This window comes from Marmota flaviventris, chromosome 9 (genome assembly GCF_047511675.1).
Source record: "Marmota flaviventris isolate mMarFla1 chromosome 9, mMarFla1.hap1, whole genome shotgun sequence".
NCBI lineage: Eukaryota > Metazoa > Chordata > Mammalia > Rodentia > Sciuridae > Marmota > Marmota flaviventris.
Genome location: NC_092506.1, coordinates 28,973,505 through 29,000,768, shown reverse-complemented (window position 1 = coordinate 29,000,768; position 27,264 = coordinate 28,973,505). Strand labels below are relative to the sequence as shown.

General features: G+C 36.4%; 1 protein-coding gene across 1 annotated transcript; it reads right to left on the bottom strand.

The window, feature by feature from the left end:
• Window positions 1–4,943: 4,943 nt before the first annotated feature.
• Window positions 4,944–25,456, bottom strand: Traf6 (TNF receptor associated factor 6). Its single transcript, XM_027936477.2, has 7 exons — window positions 25,249–25,456; window positions 19,809–20,122; window positions 16,089–16,239; window positions 14,899–15,057; window positions 13,188–13,259; window positions 11,445–11,522; window positions 4,944–10,087 (listed from the first exon to the last, which is right to left on the bottom strand). The coding sequence occupies exons 2-7, from the start codon at window positions 20,102–20,104 to the stop codon at window positions 9,251–9,253; spliced, it is 1,593 nt and encodes a 530-aa protein (XP_027792278.2). The 5' UTR covers window positions 20,105–20,122; window positions 25,249–25,456; the 3' UTR covers window positions 4,944–9,250.
• Between the last annotated feature and the right edge of the window lie 1,808 nt (window positions 25,457–27,264).

Here is a 27,264-nt window from a genome sequence, read left to right as displayed (position 1 = left end):
AGAAAAGATATTCCAAAGGTTAGGGTATAATTAGCCTGAAGTGTATTAAACAGCTTTATCTGTAACCTCATGATCTTATTCTCATGTTCTTTTTTTTTTTTTTTTCTGAAAATGCTTCTCCTGGTAGATTTCTCAAGCGTTCCTGGAGTCGGCAGCACCCACATAATGGTTCAAATTAATGAGCGGAACAAAATCTTTGACGTGTGCCAATTGTACATTTTAATCAGAGTCACAATTTCAACACTTTAACAAGTGCATTTTGATAGGTGATACATCTCAGCTCGTGCTTTCTCTCCCATCTGCGGTGACTACTTACTCTTTAGGCTCAGAAGAGTGTGGGAGCCTCCCTCGAATGCAGGTTCCTCAAGTGGCCCTGAGAGTCTAATTCAGAGAGTGAGAGGGGTGAAGCCTGATTGCATGTGTCTGAATAAGCACATTAGGAGATCCTAAGGCTGTTCATATCCCTTTGAAAAAGCCCCCTAGGGCACTGGGTGCTAGTGAGGACCCCAATGCCATATTGGTTCTCACTGTCCAGGGTGGACAGAGATGACTGTAGTTAAACATTGAGGTCTTGGGATAGAGTCTGGAATCCTAGAGTTCATTCTTCTAAACTTCAACTTGACAAGCCAGCTGATCTCAGATGTTCATGCATCTATCAGTTCTATGGGAATGGGGGGGGGGGGGCAACCACGCACCTGTGCACACAGGTTGAACCATAATAGGTTGCCTAATACTCAACTCTTTATTGACCTTACAAGAATGCCGGTTTTGTATCCTTTGCTCTAATAACTCCTCAGGTGTTTCTAACTTGAGCTGATTTGCCAACCAATTTGTGGATACAATTATTGGGATGAGGGATTTCCATCACTGGAGGGAAGTTCTTTGTAGCTTTTTTTCAGATTTAAAGAAAAAAAAAAAAGTCTGGATTCCCAGAAAAATGAATCCAGGACAACTTTCTGCATACATTCATCAGGGGATTTATGGATTCCTGAAAGCCCAGGGACTTGAGGTTAACTCTATTTCACAAATTTCTTTGAAGGCTGCATTCTTTAGGCATAGAGTTTTGCTGCCACCTACTGCCACATGGTTTTTAAACTAGTTTTGCTCTGTTTCCTTATCTGGAGTTTTATAGAGCTCTAAGAAGGTATTTTCTCACAGTAACCGAGGAGTTCAATTCTAAGCTGAAACAAGGACCCCAACTGAATTATCTTTAGTACAGCCTGTGGGGAAAACTATATGCATTATTGGACATTGACTAGTGCAGACCTTTTAAGTTTATCTGGTTCTGATTGTAATGAAATTTATAACAGTCCTGTAGATAACTGATAGTAATAATGCTAAATAATTGTTATTTCAAGAAATGCAAATTATGTCCTACTCTCTTGACTTCCCTCCTCCACTGAGGAAGAAGCTAGTTTTTCCTTCATTTGCATATTTCTTTCACTATTTCTGGTCCATAAATGTGTCTGTTTTTTGGTTTCTCCTTTGAACTGGTTATAACATCTGCTTGGTTCCCTCATTAAAAGTTAAATAAAATCTTCAACGCATACTCATTTGATATCTATATGAGCCAAGATATTGCTTTTTTTTTTTTTTAAATTATCCTTTCATAAGGACTGAAGTCAAATTAGATATCTCTGGTTTCCATCTAAGAGTATCATCTTTCCTTGGGAGCACACAGTCTAATTAAGGAGATGTTCAATGTTGTAATTTTTGAGATATAACACATTCCCCATCCTCCTTCTCCCAGCTGCTCCATCAAAACTGGTAAGACCCTCCCTACCTCATTGCTTCAGGGGAGGTATGTGGCCAAACAAACAAAAACAAAGGAGCTTGTAAATCTGGATTTTGTTTTCCTAAAGTTTAAGTTCTTAGAAAAATCTAGAGAAGGGAGAAAGGTCCTCAGTCTTGGAGAACAGATGGGGGTTTTCCTTTCACTAAACCATGAGGTTACCTCCAGGTGAAGGGAGGAGAGAGCAACAGGAATCACAGGACCAGGTCCTGAGAAGACACTTGGCCACAGGGGCAGGACTGACTAGAGCCCAGCCAGAATGCATGGAACAGGAGCAAGGCCCCCAAACATAGGGTCCTAAAGGTTCCTTGGCAGTGTTAGTGTGTGTAGGGGGCCGGGATGGGGAGGAAGAAAGAGAATGAGTTTGGCCTCTAACCTCTCCAGGGTATACAAAGAACTCACAAAATACCAAACAACCCGATCAATAAATGGGGAAAGGAGCTGAACAGGTGCATGTATGCATTTGTAATAATAAATCCCACCATTTTGTACATATATTTTAAAAAGTGGAAAAAAATGAAATGATATATGCAAAAAGCTTAAAAAAAAAAGGAGACTTGGGTTAACCCATAAAAGTTTTCTAAATGCTTTTAATAGCTCCTCAATGGTAAGAATAATCAATGATCAGGCAGTCAGGGTAGCATACCCGTTAAGGTGTTGTTCATATGTAGGGCCCACACCATGAGACTTACTAGTACACACATTAATGGGCCCCCTCAACACCTTTTTTCAAGTATAAAGACCATGAGGCTTATGGATGGGAACATTTTAGCCAACTCCTTTGTCCCAAAGTGGCAGGAAAAAGGAAGGTGGAGGTGAACCTGGATGGGAGTTACTGGAAGGTTAAAACTCAAAAACCAAAGGATACAGCCAACGCTTGATACATTTTCAATGCCTGTTTAACAGGTTTTGGTCAATGCTCATACCCAAAACTATTTAAGCCCTTACAGTAGTATACCAGAGTGGTTTTCCTGTTATCAGGTCCCCCCAGCATTGAGGGAGTTCTACCTATTCTCTTCTCAATTACATGAATCCTACTCTCTTTACTCTTGCCTTCCATTATTGTCTGTGACTTCTATTATTCAAATCTGTGTGACAAGAACCCAGAAGGAAAAAATTAAAAAAAAAAAAAAAAGAACCCAGAAGGAAATTGGAGAAGCGGGGAATCTGATTTCATTTCAAAACTCCAGTTCAATGGGGGCAACTTTATTTAAAATTCCATTTGGGGCATTTGCTAAGGAGAGGGCAGGGATACCACAGCTACGGAACTGGGGAAAACAGAGGCTTTGCTTTATTTTTTGAGAAAGATTTCATGCTGTTATCTGGTTTCACATTTTATTTACCTGTTTTTTTTTTTCCATTGGACTTAAAGGGATTATAGAAGTTTCTCTCTCATTGGGCCTAAATGTGTTTCATAAAATGTAATAGTAATCCATTATGTCCTGGCATCCTGTATATAGAATGAGTCCTCATTTACCATTTCTTGAAGAAAGAAAATACTAGTTTTATTTTGATTGAAAACCCCTGCCTGGCATTATTCTTTCTTCCCAACAGAGTGAATTGCAATTCCCAAACAAAACAATACTAAAGCAAAAATTGATAGTTATTAAAAACCACCTGGAATATTGCTTCTATTTTAATATATAATTCATTTTAAAATTTTATTACTTTTTTGGTTGTAGATGGACACAATACATTTACTTTATTCATTATTATGTGGTGCTGGGGATAGAAAGTGGTGTCTCACACATACTAGGCAAGTGTTGTAGTACCACTGAGACACAATCCCAGCTCTATATTTCATTTTCATTAAAAGTACTTTTCAAAAAGGTATTGGGTCTGGGATTGATTGGTAGAGCACTCGCCTAGCATGTGTGAGGCGCTGGGTTCTATCCTCAGCATCACATAAAAATAAATAAATAAAATAAAGATATTAAAAAAATCAAAATATCAAAAAAATTTTAAAAAAGGTATTGGTGCAATATACAGGCTGGTATGGGAATAACAACAGAGAAGAAGGAGTAGGTTATTTGTTTTCTTCTAAATTCATATTCAATAAGGTGATATTCCAGGAACATTGGTTAGATCATATCTTTGCAAATACTAAGACACAATCTAAAGTCAAAACTCTAGGTGCCTTTGTGAGATAAATGTGAATCTACCTTCATGACATGGGTTTGGAGGGAACCGGTCACTCTTACCAATTCAACCATACTGACCGGAGGAAGACATCTGAGGCAAAGCTGGGGGCAGGAATAGGGCTTGTTTCAGGTGCCATTCCTGGTAAAGTTAGGGGCAGTACAGGGGTGGGTGTTGCATTGAATCTGGATAATTCTCTTCCTCTGTTCCTTCAAAACAAGCTATTCTTAAATTGAACACTGAATTTCAGTTTTTCTGTGATTACTATCACCATCCCCATCTTTACATTCACTCCCTCCTGTAAAGCACATGTTTTCCAAGGCCAAATGGATTAGGAAACTCACATATTTCATGGGAAGATAATTTCTAAACAACGGAAGGCTTTCAGATAAGACACTTTGACCACTGGATGTTCCAATTTTTTCAAAAGTCAGATTCATTTTGTAGTTTGTTATACAGTTACAGAATTGTTAGAAGCTTTCCTGTACTCATATGAAGTCTCCTTAAAAATTGATTTCAACATTAATAAATGTTACCCATTACATAATACCTAAATTTCAAGTTCAAGTTCTCACTTTATAGGTAAATAAACCATAATAAAAACAAAGAAAACTGATTTGTCCATGCTCAGTCAGGGGAAAGTGTCTCTTAGCTCCTAAATTAGGGTTTATATGATAAATTACACAGCCCCTACAGCTCCCCAGGAACATAATCCTGGAAATTTGTATAAGCAAATGGACCCCAAAGTACGTTCTCACCAGAGAAATTAATTGGATAATTTATCAAGTGTGAAAAGAACATTAGAATAGTATGCACAAATACCCCTTCAGGCCAAATAAATAAAATTAAAATTCAGCATAATAGTCATACAGAAGTATAAAATTAGCTTAAAGTAAGGACTACAATTCCAGTTACAACACACATATCACAAGTTTTCCCAAAGAATTTAACTTGATTAAAGTTGTTCAGTTATTTTAGGACGGAGAATTTTTAAGAGAAACCAAACTTGAAGTCTCATTAAAAGCAATGTTTATTAAATGATAAAGCAAATGCAACAAAATGTCATTGTAGAGTCTAGGTGGTGGATGTTCACTAAGTTTTAAACATTTCTGCATGTTTAAAAAATTTCATAATCGAGCACTGGGAGGAAAAAACTGAAAAAGTAACATCTGTGCCTTACCACCTACAGCTTTCATGACAAACAGGCTACCAAACTGGTTATCTGATCTTCCACCCTTGCTTTCACTGAATGCTATTACATATTTGAGTGTGTGTTAAGTGCCAGGCACTGTGCTAAGTACAGGGGACTCAGCACTGACCAGAACAGTGTCCATGTCCCATATATATATACTTTACCTTCTTCTGGGTACCAGGACAGCGAACTGTGGTTACTGCTGCCTTGGTGATTTTCCTGGGAGGACTGAACTACTTGCAGAGCTGCAAATCTCCAGAGCAGAGAAGCATGCCTGACCTCCTTCTCTGTCTTAAGAGGCAGGCCTAGTGTCCTGTTGAGAAAGCATTTTGATGGGAAAAGGAGCACCACATCTCATTCCACAGAACATCTTTCCCATCAAGAATTATTTTTCAGTTTTATTTTATAATAATCTGAATTTTCAGCAAGTGAAGCTTTAAAACATAAAGAAACAGGTGAAATTTTGTGAAACTAGACATCTCCTTGCAAGTGTCTGTCCTTGACTCAAAGTGAAGGCTGTAAAAGAGTGTTAGAACCTGTTGACATCTAGTCAGTTTGGTTTCAAATGATCACCTTTCTGAATATTAGGAATCTGGAAATGCCAACCCATTCTACAGACATGATAGCAACTGTGAAACTAACTGTAGCTTATCATGGGAATCTAAACCTAGAAATTTAAAAAGAATATTTCAAAGGAAATGAGTATTTGTTGTTCCTTTTTTCATTTCTTTAAGGCTTTTAGGGAACTAGGTGTGTGTGTGCGCGCGCGCTCAAATCCAAAACATACCTGATGGTATAATTAGGAGAATTTAGTTGAGGTAAAGAGCTATATTAGTAACCAAGTCAAAGAGAAGTACTTCAAAGTCTTAAGTTAGAAAAATCTCTCAAATAATTAAAAACGTTTTTTGGTCAACTCCTTGGATAAAAGAATGGCAAGCATTTGCTCTGCTCTAAGAATTTTAACTGCATTCATAATTCATGGGAATGATCTTAGTTTACCTGAAACTTACTGGTAAAAAAACAGTAATGGAAAACATAGTATTATACTAGTCACAAAAAATTAATTGCTAGAGATCATCCAATATATATCTACTTGTCCAACATTCGGGTAAAAACTACTATTTCACTTTCTTCTATTATTCATCCCCCAAATAAAAGTTGAAGCATATTGTAGGAGAGCCAGAAGCTGTCATTGCTACAATAGCCAAAGGATAGTAATAAACTACTAAACTATCAGTCAGCATCCAGACTTATTTTCTAATAGTAAAATGTTTGACTTGGAGCTAATTTCATCCAACATTGGGCTGGACATCTCTGAACAAAGAGGAAATGACTTTAAAAAAAAATTTAGCAATGACTCAGAATAATGCCAAAAAATGAATATGTTAAAAGACAATTCACAAAAATATAAATGCACAGCCCAAATGCTTGTAGACCAACTGGATGAAACCAGTGTTTGAGTGGGGTAGGAGATTCATAAATTATAAAGATGAACCCAGTTTTTTAAAATATTATTTTAGTTGTCAATGGACCTTTATTTTATTTATTCATATGTGGTGCTTCGAATTGAACCCAGTGCCTCACACATGCTAGGCAAATGCTGTACCACTGAGCCACAACCCCAGCCCCTGAACCCAGTTTTTTAGGTAAAAGCTGTCATTGATTTGATTCTGAGTTGAGACTTGAGATTTCTAGTTGAATGACAAATTGATGATTATTTCTACTCTACATTTACAATGAATTACTAGCATAAGTTAACTGGTTTGATATAAAATGCCACAATGTTCATTTTAATTAAGATATGACTTAATTGACAGACACTAAATTGAAATACAATATTAATCGCAGCAAAGAAAAAAATTAAAGCAATTTTCTACTGGTATAATCCTTACTTAAGTATTATCAATATTCTGTTGTTTAGAACTTAATTTCTTAAAGACAGAATTTTATGATTGGGGAGAGGACCTTAGAAGCATCTAGTTCAACTAATTTTATAGATGGGAAACTTGAAGCTAAGAAAAGTTTAAGTTAGCAAAAAACTGTTTTTAAGACTCCTGAGGGGGAAAAAAAACACAAACAAACAAACCCATAACCAAGCAGGAAATGACTCTTCTTAGTATTTAATGCACAGACTTGCTTTTAATAGAAATTTGACCAGGAAGCTTTTAAATATCATTTCCTTTTTTAAAAGTGGTGGGGCGGGGGGGTGTGATGCTTTGTGGCAACTTAATTTTCTTCTCTGATAAAAGTACATTCATTTAGAAAATGTAAAAAAAAAAAAAAAAAAAATCTAAGAATGCAAAAAGAAAATAAGCCATCAAAAATGTTTACTTCTTTCAGGTTTTTTCTAAGCAAATACAAAAAATGATTGCTGCTTACTTTTAAAATGGAACTTGATAATTATTTATTCACTGAAAAACAATCACAGGAACACCAGTAGCACTTGTTTTTCAACCTAGAGGTGGTGCTACAAATATTCTCAGAAACTGGTTGGAAAGAGATACAAACCACTTAGGCAATAAACTGGTCACTAGCTATGAGCTTGTGGTACTCACATCATGCCAAACAAGGTCTTTACTTGACCTTTATTTTCACTCTATAACAAACTCCACAGAGCAAAAGCTCAAAGATGGGGTGGAGTGGGGAGAGAGGGTTGATAAAAACAAAGGGAAAGATCATAGTGACACTTGCTGTTTTTCTGTGAACTGAAAACCAGACTCCTCTCCACAGACAAGCATTCTGCTTCCTCTTGAAATTAAGGCAGATCTTGAATGCCGGCTGGGGGGGGGCCTCTGATCTGACCTCTTAGAGACCAATACCATCTCTCTTTACCAGAAACTTTAATCTTGTATAAAACAAGAGTGGATGAATCTTCTTAGATTCTTTATAAGCACTCATACTAGTTTTAGGGTTCCCTGAGAACTAGATTCCACTTCTTATACGTATAATTTTATAACAAATATATAATAGTATAAACATCACCTCTCCCTATTAGTCACTTCAATACATACCATAGGATGCCCCCTCAGAACCTGCAGGGGGCTGTTGGACTTAAGTTAACTTGTGATATTACCATTATGACTTCCAACCTTGGTTTAGTGACCATTCACATACCTCCTATGATCTCGTTTAAAAAAATGTTGCTTTTTTGTAGGAAGTTAATTTCATTCCATTTAATTAAACTAAACCAGAGGGTACTGAAAAGGGCTGAAAATTTCTGGCTCATACAGCTTCTATCACCACCAATCTGAACTGTCATAATGGTTGACTAATTGAATCACTTTTACTTATGCTGGGATTTTGTGTATATAAACCACAGAAGCCATGTGCAGGGCTTTGCATTCACTCTGCACTAAACAGACTAAAAGAGGTACACAGCTTAATGCTGAGCAGTTGGTATCCATATGGTTCTCAGCATAAACTCTGGAGAAGCTGCCACTTTGTGGTCATAGGAAATATATAAGCAATGCAGAATTAAACACTTCAACAGGTTTTATTCAACCGATGAAATGTTTATACTAAAAAAGTAAGGTTATATTCAGGGTTAAACTAGTCCCTGAATATCCTTAGTTAACATGAGAACTTAAGCTTTCCAGGGATTATGCTTCAAATCCTCTGAAATCTATAAGAGGTCAAATAAAATGAGAACTTCACTCTAGTGCAACAACTCTTCATACTGGCACTAGCACAAGGTAGTAGTGATTCTCACATTTAATATGTTATATACAATAATATAAAAATAAGCTGAAGTTTTAAAGTAAAGTTCATTATTATTAAAAGGTTTGAGCTTCCACATTCAACTCTGGGCTCGGTGACAATAAGACACTGGAGTAAATGCCCATGAAAGTACAACAAAGAGGTATACTCATTGACAAAACAGCTGCTGCATGCCACAGGCACTTTAGATATAACATTTCTGAAAAAGCATGGAAGGTGTAGATCCCTAAAAAAAACCTGCCTCAGATATTTGTAACAGGAAAAAGTGAGAAGCAACCTCTCTAACAACATTCACTGGTGGGTATTACATCTTTCCTGCTGCGTTTTTGTTTGCATATTATTGAGAACAAGGCAAGGGAAGGCACTGTTTTTTCCATACAGTTTGTTGTTTTAAACAAATGAGGGGGATGCTACACCCCTGCATCTGTACTTCGTGGCTGAAAACCCTCCTTCCGAAGCCCACCCATGTCAAAGCGAGTAGAGACTTCACAACGCACTAATAACGTATCATCCTTAATGAAGGTTCTCTGTCTTAGGGCTTCCAGGTGCATAAAAGTTACATAGCCAAAACCTTTCGGGTTCCTGGCGATTGTGGGCCGCTGGAAGGCAAGCAGCTCTGGTTTGGCATCCATTATTTCTTCATGGTTTTGCCTTATAGGTGCTTCAGACTGATCCAGAATCGTAAGGCGTATTGTACCTTGGAAGGGCCAAGGCAGGTGGCTATCATACTCTCCTTGCATTGTGTGGACAAAGAGTGAGATGTAGTTTGCACACCGCTGAGCAGTTGGTAATTGAAGATGCAGGCGCATACACAATTTATATCCAGGTTTGCCTGTGTAGAATCCAGGACTATGAATGACCACAGGTTTCTCCTCCTCTTGCGATTTCAAGTGCATCCCAAAGTTACCAATCTTCCAAATATAAATCCCATTGCACTGTTGTGCTTCAATTTCAGCAACTTTGTCTTCAAGGGTTCTAATAGTCCGTTTGAGATCGCTTACATACATACTCTGAGTTTCCATTTTAGCAGTCAGCTCCCGGATTTGATGGTCCTGTCTTACAAGGCGACCCTCTAACTGTTGAATGATTTCCTGGAAATTTTCAATTTCTGGGCGATACCCAGAAGGCATCTGAGATGGAGAGGCAGCATCGAAAGCAAGATTTAAACTATGAACAGCCTGGGCCAACATTCTCATGTGTAACTGGGTATTCTCTTGCAGGTGGCGAGCCAAGTGATTCCTTTGCATCTAAAAACCAAACACAAGCCTTAGGTGGGAACAGACACTGTTAAAGACTAGGAAAGGACCTGGCCAAGACAAATAAGAGGCTTTTACATAGTGTCACTATTTCCCTGCATCCTCTACAAAGTTGTAGAGGGAAGTAGAGGATCCTTTGCCTTCACCAGATTCTTAATGAGATGAACGCTGCTCTGAGTGCACTAAAAAACTGAGATTACCTATGAACACACTTGGCTAAATCTTCATCCCAACTACAAAAATGTCAGTATCCATACCTACCCTCCTCTACTGACTCAAGAGATGACTCTCCTCTTATCCAAGATGAATGTTCCACCTGTGCTCTAATGGACACCCAGCCCTTTTTAACACCTCAGAGGTTTTACTAAGTCATCCCCTTTCTCCTTTATCTCCAAATGTTCTCTTCCTCTAACCCCTTCCCTCAGAATATAATTATTAAAATCTTTCCCATTAGGAAAACTAGATGAACCTCGCTATTGATTTTATGTCTTCTTCTAGTTCACAGCATTTTCTCCTCTTTCCTTTAAAATTTAATCATGGCAGTCTACTGTAATGTCCCCAATTCCTTATTTGTAATACGAATCTACTGCCAACTGGAATCTTTGCTGTCTCCATACTATTCTAAGATCATTAAAAACATCCTGTTGTATGAAAAACATTTATGATACAAAAATTGTTATTATAAGAGAAACTGTGTATACCATAGAAAATATAGATTAGAAAGAAAATGTTATATATATCTCCCTAACTTAATATTTTGATGTATTTTCAAGTCCTTTTCTTCATGTACATGAATACAGAACTTTTCCACAAAATATAATCATACCAAATACCATTTTACTTTATCTTTTCAATTATTAAATGTATGTTTATTATAAATAAATAAATAAACAAACAAACATACAGAAAAGCCAAAGTATAACTGCACTCTCCAAAGAATGGCTTTTCATAAACTGTGATTTATGTATGTTAGAAATCCAATATTCCTGATCAGTAGTCTCAAAGCTAATCTGGGAGACCATAACAATACTTTCTTCTTGTCTGGTTCACCTATTTCTAGTACTGTTCACTACACTCACTTTTGTTTCTCTTGTCTTCTTGAACAATTTTTTTTTTTATTCTGTCAAGATTTAGCCCAAACATCACGTTTTTTTCATGTCTGTCTAAATGCTTTAAGCATTGGTAAGTGTGCTTTTGCTTCTGTTCACAGCATCAGTACTTAGCTTTATTATATAATTTATCATGCTGTTTTATAAACATGTACATTCCTGTTGAGACTGTCCACTAGACTATATAACTGAATATTTCTGATTTATATTTAAGAATTCAAAGGAAAAAGAAAACTTACCTTTTCATGGCAACCGAAAGTACTGAAAGAACATGGGATTGGGGCCGTTGGACAGTCTAGATCATAATGATTAGGCATCTGAAAATCAAAACAAAGGCTGAAAACTGTTTTTCCCTGCAGAGGATGTTCTAGCTGAATGAGATTACATTTAAAAAGAAATTTGTTTCACCTAAACAAAACTATGTATTGCCTTTGGGTCATAATGGAAGAGTTAAAATATTACAGAACCCTGTAGCCCACAAAGATTAAAACAAAAATACTTCAAAAAGTCAGAGAGAAATAAAATATCAACATCTCATAATACAACACACCCTACAAATTCACTAAAATTCACTTCATAAAAGGCATTTTATTCCTATTGTTGGGAATTGGCACCCTCTAGTGGCACTTCCAAGAAAAAACCACCTTCTGACAACTACAACTGCAAACTCAACCAAGACTCTATGTGGTCTAGGCCATACTAAGGACCAAGGAACTGCACACATTAAAGTCACTGACTAGACCCGTTAATTCCCTCATGATCACCTTTCATACATTTCTTACATTTTGTTAACCTGGGCATATCCTAGGACTCAGATGTTAGAAAGTAAAAGCACACTGTTAAAAGCTCTAAAGAAAGTCTTAAATTTGGGGACTCAAAAGACATATTCTTTAGAACATGATCCATTACAGAATAATATTTTTAAAAGTAGTGTCAAATTTTCTTTAGAAATTTTACTTTTGCTATAGTTTAGATAAAAGGGCTAATTAATGACACAGCCAGGATCAAATCCTAGGTTTTCTGATGCTTCCTACTATAGAATATTTTCTTACATTTTAATTTTATTTTTGCTGAGTTTTAAATGTGCTACATGGTTTCTTTCAATATTAAAAGAGAGCAAAGAGGAAAACCAGGGAGGTGGGACTTCAAAAGCAAAAAGTTTAACACCTTTGAACTAGTTTTGTTAAAAAGAAACTAAGGGACTCAATTAACAGACAAATGGAAAAATTTAATCAAGGTCTTGCCTGCTTCTACTTTGTAAGTTAATCAATAGTGATCTCTGGGTATGCAGATTTCATGGGCAAATATGTTTAGTGACTAATATTAATATTTTGTGGGTAAACTCTCTGAATGCCAGAAGATAGCAATCAGATGGAATTTTCTTTATTAATAATCAAAATATATACTTTTCTATTGTAACTGCTAAATCTGATGATACTCCATTAGTGGCCTCATGAACAACTGAACAGAGGGGCCATAAATTCTGAAAATTTAAAAATCTTCCTATATGCTTCAGGGGTTATGAATAATGTTCTGCTACCAAACAGGATTTGCTTTCTTTTGTTTCATTATTCTCACTCATTCTTTCAGCCAGTCCCTGGATAACTATGATCCTCATTTCAGTGTGTATATATGCATTTCTTTCTTTAAATGTGGACCCTTGCTATTATGTTAACAACCTAGGAATTTTTGGCACTTTAGAAGTACTGAATGTTTTACTCTTTTGGAAGTGTTTATTAATTTGGGGGTGGTGCTAGGGATTGAATCCATCAACTTGCATGCTAGGCAAGCACTCTGTCACTAAGCCATACCCCCTGGCCCAATTACATTAATTCATGTGAAAAATGAAAAATTTCTGCACAATTCTAATACTTCTACAATGCATATTGATTTTGCCTTACTGATTTAAATTATCAATTAAAAAAATAACACTTCTTTAAGCTATTATGGAAATACTAGTTTATGAAATAGAATTATTATACCTGTTCTCTGATGAGCATGGTATTGCAATATTCACAGATGACATTTGCCAAAGGACAGTTCTGGTCATGTATCTGAATGTTATCAGAGAAATACAAGAAAAGCATGAGAAAATTTGAAAAAATTTTTGTAAAAAGTGATTTTTTTCACTATGCACAAATTAAGGACATTAATTTGTATAAAGCAAAAATGTGCAAAACATATATAAAGGATACTTATCTCCTTTTACTAGTATAATGAGATTCATTCATCATTCCAGCTCTTTCAAAGAATATGGTAGTACTTCCTTTTAACCCAAGGCAGACTATCTATAACTAGTTGGATATCATCTACCAATGCTATAAAAGGCAATCTTTCAAGTTTTCAGCAGCAGCATGACCATTTAATTAAAATTCTTGTCAGTGCCGTTAAAGAACAAATGCATTATCAGGGCATGAGGCTCTAGTACCTCAGAAGGGTGAGCCTTGTTTTCTAGAATACAATGATTTTAATTTAGATGATGTGTTGAAGAATAATTAAAACTTTCAGGTTAACTTCATCTAATTTACTCAGGTTTTGGAAGGAAATGTCAATTTGCTCAAAATATGACTGAGACTTCTACATTTTTAGCAAATTAGCTGACTTTTTTGGGAATATTTCAACTAAGTATAATATATTTGATCTGCTAAGGGAAGTAAGAAAAATTATAACACAAATTTATAAGAACTGAAGTTTAAAGAACTAAGTATTAGTTATAAAAGAACATAAAAGTTATAAGTAGGTTATTTCAATAATATGAAGGATAGGGATCAAGAATTAGGATTTCAGTGTTGATTTTGATATTGACAACATAATATAAAACTATTTAACCTAGTTTCTCAAAGAAAAAAAAAAAAACTGCCCTGTTATCATGATGTTGTCAGGCACAGTGAAATTTCTTTTTAAAAGTGAACTTTTTAATTGAAATAACACACATACTGAAAGTGAATATAATAGCACACTGGGTTATCAGCTATGGAACACACTTGTGAAATTTAATTTATTCTTCATAATAGTTGTAGAATAACTTCTTTTTCTTTTGTAAAATAATTTATATAGTCTTATATAGTAGCCATTCTACTTGTTTGTATACAATCAGAATGGTCATCAAAATACATAAAAATGAACAGTCAAGTAGCATAAGCCTTTTCTAGTGACTTGTCACTTGCAGATCTACAATAGTAACTAACATAAATAATGTTTTCTAAGAAAGACATGTAAATATAACTCCATACATATTAATAATGATTTATCTAACTTTCATTTCTTCCTTAAAAATCAATTTTCTAAAAATTGATAGAATAGACTGAGTTGTAATCGTACTTAGTCTATTGCTACCTCCCTCAGACATACATTTAAAAAATTGTTTTAAGAAGTAGTGGAGTTAATATGTGCAATAGGAACTACCGGTTTGTGTAAATGGATGCTCTGACTATTGGCAACATTCAACAAAATTATTGCTTATTCTCCAAAGAATATTGGGAGTTCTCAATCCTCAAAAACAGGGGGAAGACAATAAGTACTTGCTCTGTGACTGAGTTTTCTATAAGAAGTTAATTAATTAAAGATTGTTTAATTTTGTGGTCTTTTTTAATGTTCTTGGTCAAATAAATGGATAATCTGGTTTTGACTATTAAAAACAAAACAAAAGAAAAAAAGAAGTAGTGGAATTAACAAATCCAAATTAGTACATGCCTCTTTGTCTTCAAATGCCATGGATACAGCACAGTTTACACAAGAAACCTGTCTCCTCGGACAATCCTTAAGGATGTGAATATTAAATTGGCATTTTTGGAATGCACGCTGGCATTGTGGACAATTCATAAGAGCAAACTCACAATGTGCCTGATGATCCTGTAATATAGAAAAAAAATAATTGATTAGTATTTGCTATTCCTGAAGAAATTTTTTAAAGATAATTTCTTCTAAGAATATACCATTCTCTTTTATATAGCTGGCTACTGAACCTATATAATCTAACATAAACCACAGAAACATTCACAATATGAAGGACTTAATGAGTTTTTTTCAAATGATGGTTGTGGGCTGCATGTTTATAAAGGGAATGTGAATTCTCAAGTTCATTCAATTAGGGAAAAGAGGATTTCTAGATTAGCAATTTAGTACTTTTAAAAGGGCTACTCCTTCAAAAAGTGCTAAGTAAAAGGGGGCAGGATGCAAATCTGTTTTAAACATTTAACTTCAAACAGAACATTAAAAATAATTTTTGATAAAAATCTGCAAGCTAAGAATTTATTTATTTTATATGAGAAAAATCAGTAAAGATTTTAAAGAGGTAAGAAACAGAAAGAGGGAAGAAAAAGGGGAAGTACTGAATTAGACCAAATTATATTCCATGCTTGTATAATTTTGTCAAAATGAATCCTAATATTATGCGTAGGGCTAGGGTTGTGGCTCAGAGGTAGAGCGCTCGCCTACCATGCGGAAGGAACCAGGTTCGTTCCTCAGCACCACATAAAAATAAAATGATATTGAGTCCACCTATAAATAAACAATAAATATTAAAAAAATATTATGTGTAACTAAATTGAACTAATTTAAAAATAATTGATTTATTTGTATTTAAATGTAAATTCTTTTATTATCTGATTGCTTCAGTTAATCTGAAACTATAGAAGCATTTCATTTGGTGCAAAATTTAACCAAAAAACATGCAGTTTTTTTTTTTTTTTTAAATTACAGGGCAAAGCCAGAGTAGACAGAATAAAAAATTTCTGGCTTCTGCTTAAGGATTAGTAAGAACTTGGCAAGAATTTAACCAATTATTATATGGTAGGTACTGGCAATACAGATAAACACAACAAAGTTCCTACTCTAGAAACTGACTTCCATACATGCTAACAGCTAGAAAATAAGTTTAATACCTCGAGATGCCTCAGTTCCATTTTGTGCAAACAACCTTCATTTGGACACTTTACCGTAAGAGAAAGAATCTCTCGTTTTGCAAAATTGTCAGGAAAGAGTTGATTTTCCAGCAGTATTTCATTGTCAACTGGACATTTGTGACCTGCATCCCTAAAAGAAACAAGATACATACAACTAGTAGATTTAAACATTCACATTAGAAAAACTAACTTTAATTCTTTTAATTCACTTTTGGCTGTACTGGGGGATTGAACCTAGGGCTTCATGAATGTTAGGCAAGCACTCTACCACTGAGCTATATCCTCAGACTCCTTTACCTAGAGAGAGGGTCTCACTAAATTGCCCAGGCTGACCTTGAACTTCTGATTTTTCTGTCTCAGGCTTCCACGCAGCTGGGATCACAGGCATAAACTCCCATGCCTGGATTTGAAAAGTTCTCTTATGGACAGCTTATTAACTATTATTTTATAAAATAAGTATTATTATTTTGCAGTACTAGAGATCAAATCCAGGGCCTTGTACATGCTAAGCAAGCACTCTACCACTGACAAACTAGCTATTGATAGGTAATCAAAAGCCAAACTAGCTTCCAAAGTACAGGAAGACTGTGGGACAAATTCCAGCTAAATAATCAGAATAATTAATTGAATAAAAATATTTTATTGGCATAAAATAAGTCAAGTTAAGAATGCAAATTTTGACAGTTTGGCTGGCCTCTGTTCTGTCAGCACCTATAGAGTATACTTGTAAAATGGAATTTGCTGCTCACAATACTTAAAACATGTCTTCAGTATACTGCTCAAGTCATAAGCAAAAATATAACCAATTAGCAATATCCTCATGAAGCCTCACTTTAAGGTTTAATCCAAATCAGTCACTATGACATTTGAGCTGAAGGGAACAAAAGATTTCCTTTATTTGTACATACATGGTGCAGTGCAGTAGAGTTAAAGAACCTCTATATCCTGATTCCCAATGTTTTTGTTTTGTTTCCAGCTTAAGTGTCATTCCCCTTTAACTTTTTGGAATATCTCAATACTCAATCACAAAATGTGATGGGTCATGTAGTCCACAGAAGCCTTATCAATCACTCAAACATTTGGTGAATTCCTCTTATATGCTCAACAGTGCTAGCTGCTGTGCTAGGAAAAAAGTTCTGTTGTCAAGAGACTTTGAATAAAGGTGAAAGAGCTGAATTTTTGGAGCCTCTCTTGGATTTTACAATGTTATTATTGTACCATTGAATATACTCTGAGAGCATAAGAGGCCACGAATATATTTACTGAAACACATGCGTCAAACCTAAAGCAACTTATCTAATAAAAAATTAAGATGAACCTTACAAAATAAATTGAAAACCTTTATCCACTATATTAGCAAGGATTCCAAAAGAAAATGAAATTAGACTGAAATGCATTATGATTCCTTCAATGACTATACCCCATGAGGAATTTCAGAGCAGTTCCTTTAAGAATATTGGGGCCAAGTGGCCACTTCTAGCTTAGAGGGAAATAGGGGAGGAGAAAACCTCACATTTCCTTTTGTGGGTTTTACCTTCTTTTAGACCACTGTCTCACTAATTTCATAAATATTCTGCTATTAAAAATCTGCTAAAGATTAGCTACCTTCTTGGGCATGGGTTGCACCTGATAAAATACTGCACATTTCTACCTACAGGAAAATCAACAATTCAAAATATGGTAACATTTTTATCTAAATACAGTATAAATTTAAAAATCTTAATAAACAGAATAATGGTTGAGTTTTTTTTTAATGGTTGAAAGATCTTTATTTTTATTTATTCATTTACTTACTTACTTACTTATTTATTTGTATGTGGTACTGAGAATTGAACCCAGTGCCTCACACATGCCAGGAAAATGCGCCGCTGAGCCCCAGCTCCAGCCCCTGGTGGGGCCTTTTTAAAGCTGTTATCCTATATACCCTAAGCCAGTGGTCTCAACCAGGGGCTATTTTGCCCATAAGAGACAGTGCATCTCACAGCTGGATAAGAGGGGACACTAGTATTCAGTGGATACAGATCAGGCATTCAGCTAAATATCCCACATCAAACAGGACCTTCTTCCACAGCAAAAATTGTCTGGCCCAAAATGTCAAACAGTGTCAAGACTGAGAAAACCTACTCTAAATAGATTTTATAAATTCAACACTGGACAACACACCGCCCTTCAAAATTGAGAAAAGAGACACACTCCCATGTAACTTAAATTAAGCTAAGTACCGAGAATGGATATAGTTACCTTAATTTCAAATTTTATAGAAAAGCTGGTATAGAACTTGAGAAATAAAAATTTATGAGTCTAATAGCCAGAGATGGACTAATCTACTTAGGAATGATTTCACCAATATAACTAGATGGCTATCTATTGAAGAACACAAATCTCCTCTTCCACCTTTTTTGTCCTGCATTAAAATCCTTAGTCACCTAAAGATATTCTCATTTACCTGTCAACTTTTACTCTCAAGGAGGTTACCTTCAATTAGGCAAGCAGATAACAAATGCTTAAATTATCTGGTGTCTTAGAAGGTAAAAGTGCTTAGGTAAAAAAAATGAGAAGTATGGCCAAGAAGGAAGACCAGGATTGTTGGAGACAAGTAGGTAGAGGCATGATGTGGTATAAACAGTGTGTCCAGCAAACCTATGAGAGAATGGTATTTCAGGCAAATGGACAGAGTTAAAGAGTTAACCATAGCAAGAAAGTTCTAAGCAAAGAGAACAGCTAAAGCAACTCACTAAGGAAGGAGCATGCTTGACATGTTCAATGAATGGCAAAGGAGGAATAAATGGAAGGAAAGTGAGCAAAGTAAAGAGGAGAAAGAAAACGAATCATGGGCCTATCATACATGTTCTTCTAAGGACTTTGGCTTTTACCCTTGTATCTGCCGCAATGTTCTGAGCAGAGGTGACATCATCTAACTTATTTTACCAGGTTCATTATGGGTGCTATAATGAGACAGGGAAAAGACCTGTTAAAGGAAGACCTTTAACAGGAAGACCTGTTAAAGCTGATGGTGATTCAGAAAGGTAGTGTCAGAGAGGCAGTAAGAAGGGATTAGATTATGGACATATTATGAAGGCATAGCCTTCAGTTAATACTTGCTTTAAAAATACTGGTAATGGGCTGGGGATGTGGCTCAAGCAGTAGTGCGTTCGCCTGGCATACATGGGGCGCTGGGTTCAATCCTCAGCACCATATAAAAAAATAAAATAAAGATGCTGTGTCCACTGAAAACTAAAAAATAAATATTAAAAAATTCTCTCTTAAAAAAAAAATACTGGCTACTTCACAGTTGCTGAGAGAAATCAGGTAAACAAAAATTTAACATGGCTAAAACCAGAATAACCAATCACTTACAGAATCAGCATTCTTTATATGGTTTAGATTATCATACTTAAGCATAATTTACAGTACATCTTAAAAGCATCCAGTCATCCCCTAGTATACATTAGAATAGTTTTAAGCTATTTACTTTCTTATTTATCTGAAAGTCAGGTGAATGGAAGAAACAGAAATTAACTTTTTGCATCACTGTAGGAGGTGGGATACGAATCTCTCAATTTTCTGTTCATTGCTTTTTTTTTTCCTAAGTAGCTTTTTATGTGTAAGAAGATTCTTGGGATGGCCTGTGTTCTATGTAATACTGTTCTTTGCATTTGGTTCTGATATAGGGTACCATTCTTTCTTATGTTCACATACCTTATGGATTTGATGATGCAGGCTTTGCAGAACCTATGGCCACATGGTGTTTGCACTGCTTCCCGTAAGGCCATCAGGCAGATAGGGCATTCATACTTGCTTTCCAGAGGTGGGTCAAACTCTACGTCATATCCCTGGATCTCTTCCATAAAGGAGCTGGAGAGATTTCCTGTGCTGGCACTTCCACTCACACTGTCATCTTTGATTGCAGTGCTACAGGAGTTGGCCATGGCAGCACAACAGTTACTTTCAGACTGGCTGGATCCACAGCTGTTTTCACAATTTAACAGACTCATAGTAACTTATTAATTGTCCTGCAAAAATAGCAAGGAAAAAAATGCCTTAACATGCATACACACACATCTTATAGCTTCTCTATGCAAGTTCATATACATCAGCTATGTTAATGTTATTTACAAAATAATTCCTAAGGTGCTTTGAGCTTTGCTTCATGACTACTATTTCTAAGTTATCGGATTCTCTCCTTCAAAAAATATATATCATCATCTGTGTAAAGCACTTGTAGTACACAAAGCCTGGGTCCTTTAAGGAGTTCACAACATAGCTGAATGAAAATATCAGGTTAAAAAAAGAAAATCACTTCAATTGTAATACCCCTATATCATATTATCAGCACATGTCTATTTCCTATGACTAAGATGTTTAAGTTTCATTAGCACAAGCCAATTCATATTAATAGGTGTTCATTAAGCATCTGTTGAAGGCCTTAATCATGTTGAAGTTCCTTCAAATATCCTAAATTGAAGAGAATAGCGTGGTTAGCAGGACAGTGATTGAACAGCAGTATACAAAGATCAACTGATCACACACCACTACTGGATGTGTAATTTAGGGCACGTTTAAACTTATTTAAATGTTTGGATCTGGATTTCTTCTTCTAAATCCAAAATTCTATGAAATTTTAAAATTCTATTTCCAAATGCTCAAGTGAGGGGTTTTCTACTATGTAGAAAGAATGGAATTTTTTTAAAAAGTATGTCTTTATGTCCTCTTACCTTCAGTCAGATCAAGTGACTATGCTTCATTATTATGACTGGAAAAACAAGTGAGGTTTCTTTGCCAATGGAAAACTTACCACTTTCATGAGCAGCTTTCAAGTTTTAAACTGCTATGGTACTTACATAAGAAGCTAATGTCTAAAAGTAATTCACAGCTCATGTAACCAGGTCTATTTTAGGTAGTTACCCTTGAGGGTAATATATGCCAGATAAGCTCTAGAAGCAGAATGCAAGCTCTAGTCAACATAGTAGACAAATATCCCCACAAATATCTCATTTTTATACAAAAATTGTGCCTGTCATTTTGCTACACAGAGAGTTATGACACTAGTTCTCAATCTTTTTACCAGTACCAACACCTTATTTGCCTCTAAGATTTCAAGTACCATATGATGAGAACCTACAAAGGATAAGGCACAATTCTGGCGGAAGAGGAACTCTTTTCTTCCAATCACTTGGTGTACAACTTGGGCAAGTTATATAACTTTTCCATGCTTCAATTTCCTCATTTGTAAAATAGAATTAACAATAGGAACCACCTGAAAGTTATTGCTAAGATTAAATGTGTTATGTGTAAACCACTTAGAACTGTGCCTAGAAATGCATGTGTTATTATTTCATACAGTTTTATGAAGTATTTTATTGCCTCCACTTATCAAGGCAGAAACTATGAAGCTTTAAGAGGTTAAGTAATTTGCCCAACATTACCAAATTAGCAAGTAACAGAGTTGGATCATACCCCAAGCTTACCTGACCCTGGAAACTGTGCACTTTGCACTACACCATGTTTGTCTGCGTTTTGACAAATCTGTCAATGAAATAGCATTTAAGATTTATTGCCCTTTTCTTTAATTACACTGAACTGAGGTATTGACCATAACTATCACACACAAGCTCTCCAGCATTATTACACTGAGTTGATAGTTTCAAAGAACTATCGAACAAACTTAGCATTTTGTTTTACTTACTTTTGAAATATTTTTTGAAAAATTAAAAATAGTTCTCAAAGCCTTATTATTTCTAATGTGTACTCCTAGGGAAGGCTCACAGAGTGAAAGAAAGGTAGGACTGCAAGATGCTGGCAAAAGGCAGAACTAATCATGTATGAGTCCTAAGATGGAGTCTAAGGCCGCCTTTGTGCCCATTTGGATTTGAGGACAAATGACAGTTATGCCACTCTAGGAGTATATTCTTTGTTATTTCCCTTCTCATATATCTATTGTGTCTAATTACTTTCTTAGGTAAATTTCCTAGAAATTGGGTCAAACGGTATTTAACTTTTGAGGTTTTCTGATAGGTAATGTTGGTTATCTGAAAGATATTGAAGACTCTCTAATTTTTCACTCTTACAAAGTATATATGAGAGCCCATTTTCTATATCTTTGACAATACCAGATATATTTATCTTTTATATCTAACTATCTTTTTAGTAAAATCACCTTTTAGAAATTAAATATTTGTTGTTTAGCCATAGAGCACATAGCAAAGTGCTAGCCAGAACAACAGTAAACAAGACTGAATTTAGTCTTTCTTTCTTCTCAATGTCCAATTTAAAATTCAGTTTATTTTTAAATTTGTTTTAATTAATTATACTTGACAGTAGAAGGCACCTTGATACATCATATATAATGGAGTATAATTTCTCATTCTACTGGTTATACATCATGTAGAATCCCACCAGTCATTTAGTTTTATATATGCACATAGAGTAATAATAGCTAATTCATTCTACTATCTTTTCTACCCCCATAACCCCTCCCCTCCCTTCACTCCCCTCTACCTAAAGTAACTCTGTTCTTCCCTAGCCCCCTCATTGTGAATCAGCATTTGTATACCAGTAAAATTCAGTTGATTGATAAGTCTATATACTACCTTCTTCTTATCCAATTTAAAAGACTCAAAGATCATTAGATTTGAAGAGACCTTTTATATTTTATAGCTAATGCATTCCTTTTATAGCTAATGCAAACCTGTCTAATCAGTCACAATTCCTTAAAAGGAATGCCACTGTGGAAATGCAGACATTAAAGTGCACATTCTTAAAAACTATGGATGACACCCAACTACTTTCACATTATGTTCCATGCTTTAATAAGCAGCAGATTTAAAAGCTTTATATCTTACAAATAAGCTTTTGCCGATAGTTGCCAGCTTAATCTACGGTTTATAGTCTCATGTAACTACACTGCAAAGTAAAAATTAAGCTAAAAATGGTATTTTCAGTGCCTTTTGATATTTTTATGTTTATTTCCTCTTTGGCAAGTTAAAATATTTTTTCCTTTAGTTTTTACATTTTGCAATGACCTAAATGAAAACCACTTTTCTAATTTAACAACAATGAATAGCTATTTTTAATTAAAACTATGAGAACTAAAAGTGACTTGAGTCTGCAGTAGAAATGAATATGGCATATATACAGAAAATATCACACTCCATCAAGATTCTTTTAAATCTCATTCTGTACCACAAGGATCCACTTCTTGAGCTATTATGAAAACAGGCTTGAGATACGCTAACATAAGCATGAATTAACATGCCTTTGTAAAATAAGTATTTTACAGCTCCTTTTCTACTTATTTATGTGGTTTTTATGTAAATGATTAGAGGAGGATGAAACAAAGTTTCAAATGTTCCTTAACTTGTATGATAAGAGCTTCATGACTGCCATTCTCTTTTTGCAGTTGGGAATCTAGTTTGGTTAAGTACTGCTTAATTAAATGCTGTGGAATGTTAACCTTTGCCAACTTATTTCAACTGCAATATGAATACATATTGAAATTACCCTTTTCACAAATCATGGTTTAAATTCACCTATTAGTATTTGGGCATATACAATCTAAAAAGAATACTATTAAATGTTTTGGTGTAAAGGGACAGGGGTGATCCACCAAAACCTGTTCCTCTGAGATGAACAGATGCTATTGGGAGAAATGTGTGAACCTAAATAAATCAACAAGTTATGTCCTGAATGAGTCAATTACAAGTCAAATGAATTCATACATGGCTATGTACTCATAAAGTAAATACCACGTAAAAGAAAATACTAACAAACTACCTTCAATTTGTTCCTAACTTTAGACACAGGAAATATTTACCAACTCCTTAAAATTTATTTCTAAAATATAGAGTTGAAATGTGCTGCAATGATCAAAATATGATACAAAAACAATTGCTCTTAAATTTTTAATCCCAATTCAACTTGCATTTCTCCTCTTGGACACTATTTTCCAAGAGGCAAGGATTTGGACAATTTCATTCACAGTCCAAGTTGCCAGAAATTTACCAAGTATCCATGTTACTCTGCTGAAATATAGTCATGAACACAGTCCACTGAGGTTGAAAGTCCGATCCTTGTAATCATCACATGGGCAACCAATGCCTGAAACACATTCTTTCCTTGAGTCACAAGGCCACAATGTCCTTAACCCATTTGAGATTCTAATTTTTCTAACCTCAAAGTCAGAAAAGCCCCCTATCTTCTCTGGTATCAAAGGAGAATGGATAAAATGCCAGCAGTCAAGTTCACAAGGCCACCAGAATTTCTTTATAAGGTTTTTTTTTTTTTTTTAGATCTGTGTAGCAAGACAGTCAGTAATCTGCTCTCGGAGAAACAAACACTATACATTCAAGCTGCTAGTACTTTAGGTGCTTTCTGTTCACATTCAAGATAGTCCTAACTCTCTCTGGAGTTCCCCTAAAGCCAAATACTAGGAACAGCTTTATCAACCCAGAGCCTGGAACAATCGTACAACTAAGGAGTGCAGGGGCGGGGAGGAAATATTCGTGTCATCTGAATCTTTTTTTTTTTTTTTTTTAAACTTGCTTCCTGGGACCTTTATAGAGTTTAACAGGGAATCCAAGACTAGATTTCCCATGATGGTGACACAGGGAGTCGCCGGGAATTAAAACAAACAAACAAACAATCAAACAAAAAAACCTAATAATTTAAGCTGGTAACAGCTCTGAAGGACGGGAAAATCCAAGAGGCAATTTCCTTTTCTGGGAAGGGAAAAACGCGAGGTGAGGGGAAACAGGGCAGAGGAAGTTGGCTTGGGGCTCCCTCCTGGGAGTGGAGCGAGGGCGAGGAGGTGGGGAGGCGCGGGGACCCGAGGCGTCCCGGACCCATGGGGAATGAGGGACAGGAGACTGGCGGCCCGGGAGAGGGTTCCCAGAAGGGGACGGGAGATTGGGGGAAGAGTCTCCCAAGGGGATGGGGAGCTGGGGGAGAGGGCCCCCTGCCCGTGAGGAGCCAGGGGACAGGGGACTGGGGTTAGGCGTCCCCGATCCGTGAGGAACTAGGGGTGTGGGGGGTTTGAGAGATGCGTCCCCGAGCCGTGAGGAGCAAGGGGCCGGGGGCGTCTCCCCGATCTGCGGGAAGTGAGGCCCCGACCGTCAGGAGCGGACATCGGAAACAGACTCACCGCTCGAGCGCTCTGGGCCGTCGAACAGGGCGGGCAGGGCTCCAGCCCCGCCGCCCAACTCCGCTCTGCCGAGGTGCTGAGAGAGGACAGATGCAGCGCTCGGAGGCGAGACGGCCCGCAGGCCAATCTGCAGGGCCGAAGGCCGCCGCGTCCGCGGGCCGCCGGGAGGCCCAGCCCCAGTCTCTGACGCCGCTTTCTTCCGCCTTCTCCGCCGGCTGAGGGCTAAGAGAGTCGTGGAGCGCGCGGGTAGACAGAGCGGCAGAGTATCGCGAGCGCGCCCCCTGGCGCCAGTCCTCCACGGCGCGAGCTGCTGCGCAGGCGCGGGGCAACTCCAGCTGTCAATCCGCAGCGCTCAGGTTTCGCTTTCCTCCTGCTTGGTTGTCCCTTCTGGAAATTCCTTACACCATATTTCGGAACTGGTGTGTGTGTGTGTGTGTGTGTGCGCGCGCGCGCGCGCGATGGTTGTGGTGGTGGTGGTGTAAATTACAATAAGAATCAAGGTGATGAGAAGATCAGTCCCGGAGTAACTGATTTGTTTAGCAGCACTGAAAGCAACATATCCCAAATTATATTTTTATAGCCTTCTATCAAAGTCCTGCTTGGGGGAGGGGTGGTTTCCAACTCCCAACTGGGTTAGTTCACTTGGCCTTCGGAAATTATTTGATCCCTCCCCAACTCCACCATCTTTGCCCAGGTAGTATTCCGGATAGGTAGAGCACTCTATTAATCACATGACCTTTCCCCTTGATGAAGTCTAAGGGAGTCAACCCAAGCATGGAACTTTTCTTTGAAATTGCTGCCAACTACACTAGCCTGTTCTCTGTCAAGTCATGGGAAAGCTATTTTGAACTCCCTGTTTAACTGGACGCAAACGTCTACGGAATGTGACTGGAACGTTGCAAGAGGTACGCAGAAGATTTTCAACCATCACTGTAAATTTGGCTCATCCTTCTTCCACCTCTTAGGGGAGGTATTACAGGGTAGTGGTCATGTGTCCATACCCTGAAACTAGAATGCTTGCTCAAATTCAGTTTCTTTTTCCCTTTATAAACTGATTTTAGATTACGTAACAATTTGCATTTGCTTCAATTTTCTCATCTCATCTCATATTAACCCATTTTGTCCCAAATATGGAATGCATATAAAAGCTTATATAATATATATGTACAACATAATTCTCAATATGTAATATACCTATAAAATAAGAATATAATTATGATAATATTAATATAATATTTATAAGAGCTAGATTATGATCTCCAGCCTATTTCAATGTCCCTGTGTCAATTTCATTGAAATCTTTGTGGAATTGAAAACGCAGGATTTAATAGGTTATCCTAGGATAATATTAAGGTTGTTGTATGAAATAAGTAAATATATGTCAATAAATGATTTCAAATTATCTAGGAAATCCCATGTGCTCAATAAATATTAGCAATATTGTATTTCCTGGGTTTTGACTGCCCATATTCATTAGAAATTCATATCTTTTCAAGACAACAATCTGTGATTATTTCTCAGACTCAATTGCCCCCCTTTTTAAAAAAATGTATTTTGAAATATTTGTTATAAAAAATACAATGAGTTACACAAATTGTATGTTCATCACCCAGTTTGAGAAATAAAACATTGCCAGTAGAATTGCCAGCCCCTGTATATTTGTCTCCAGTAACTTCCCTTATAAAAATAAATCCCTTAAGGGATGTAGAAGAGATCATTATATGAAATTGGGACATAGAGAAAATGAAGAGCAAGGGAGTCAGACTTCCCTCTGCTTTTTAGTGTGAGCTCTAGAGCAAATTAAGTAGCCTTCTGACCTTCAGTTTCCGAAATCATAAAAAGGGTGATTATGTCTACTTTACAGGACTGTCATCAGTATCAACTAAGAAAAATGTATGTGAAACAACCCAGTATGAGGCTTTCAAAAAGATCAAATGTTCTGTGTGTATTTCTTTACACTGTTTTCACAAGTGTCTTTGAGGGGCCTTTTCCTACTTCTACAAATCCTATTTATTT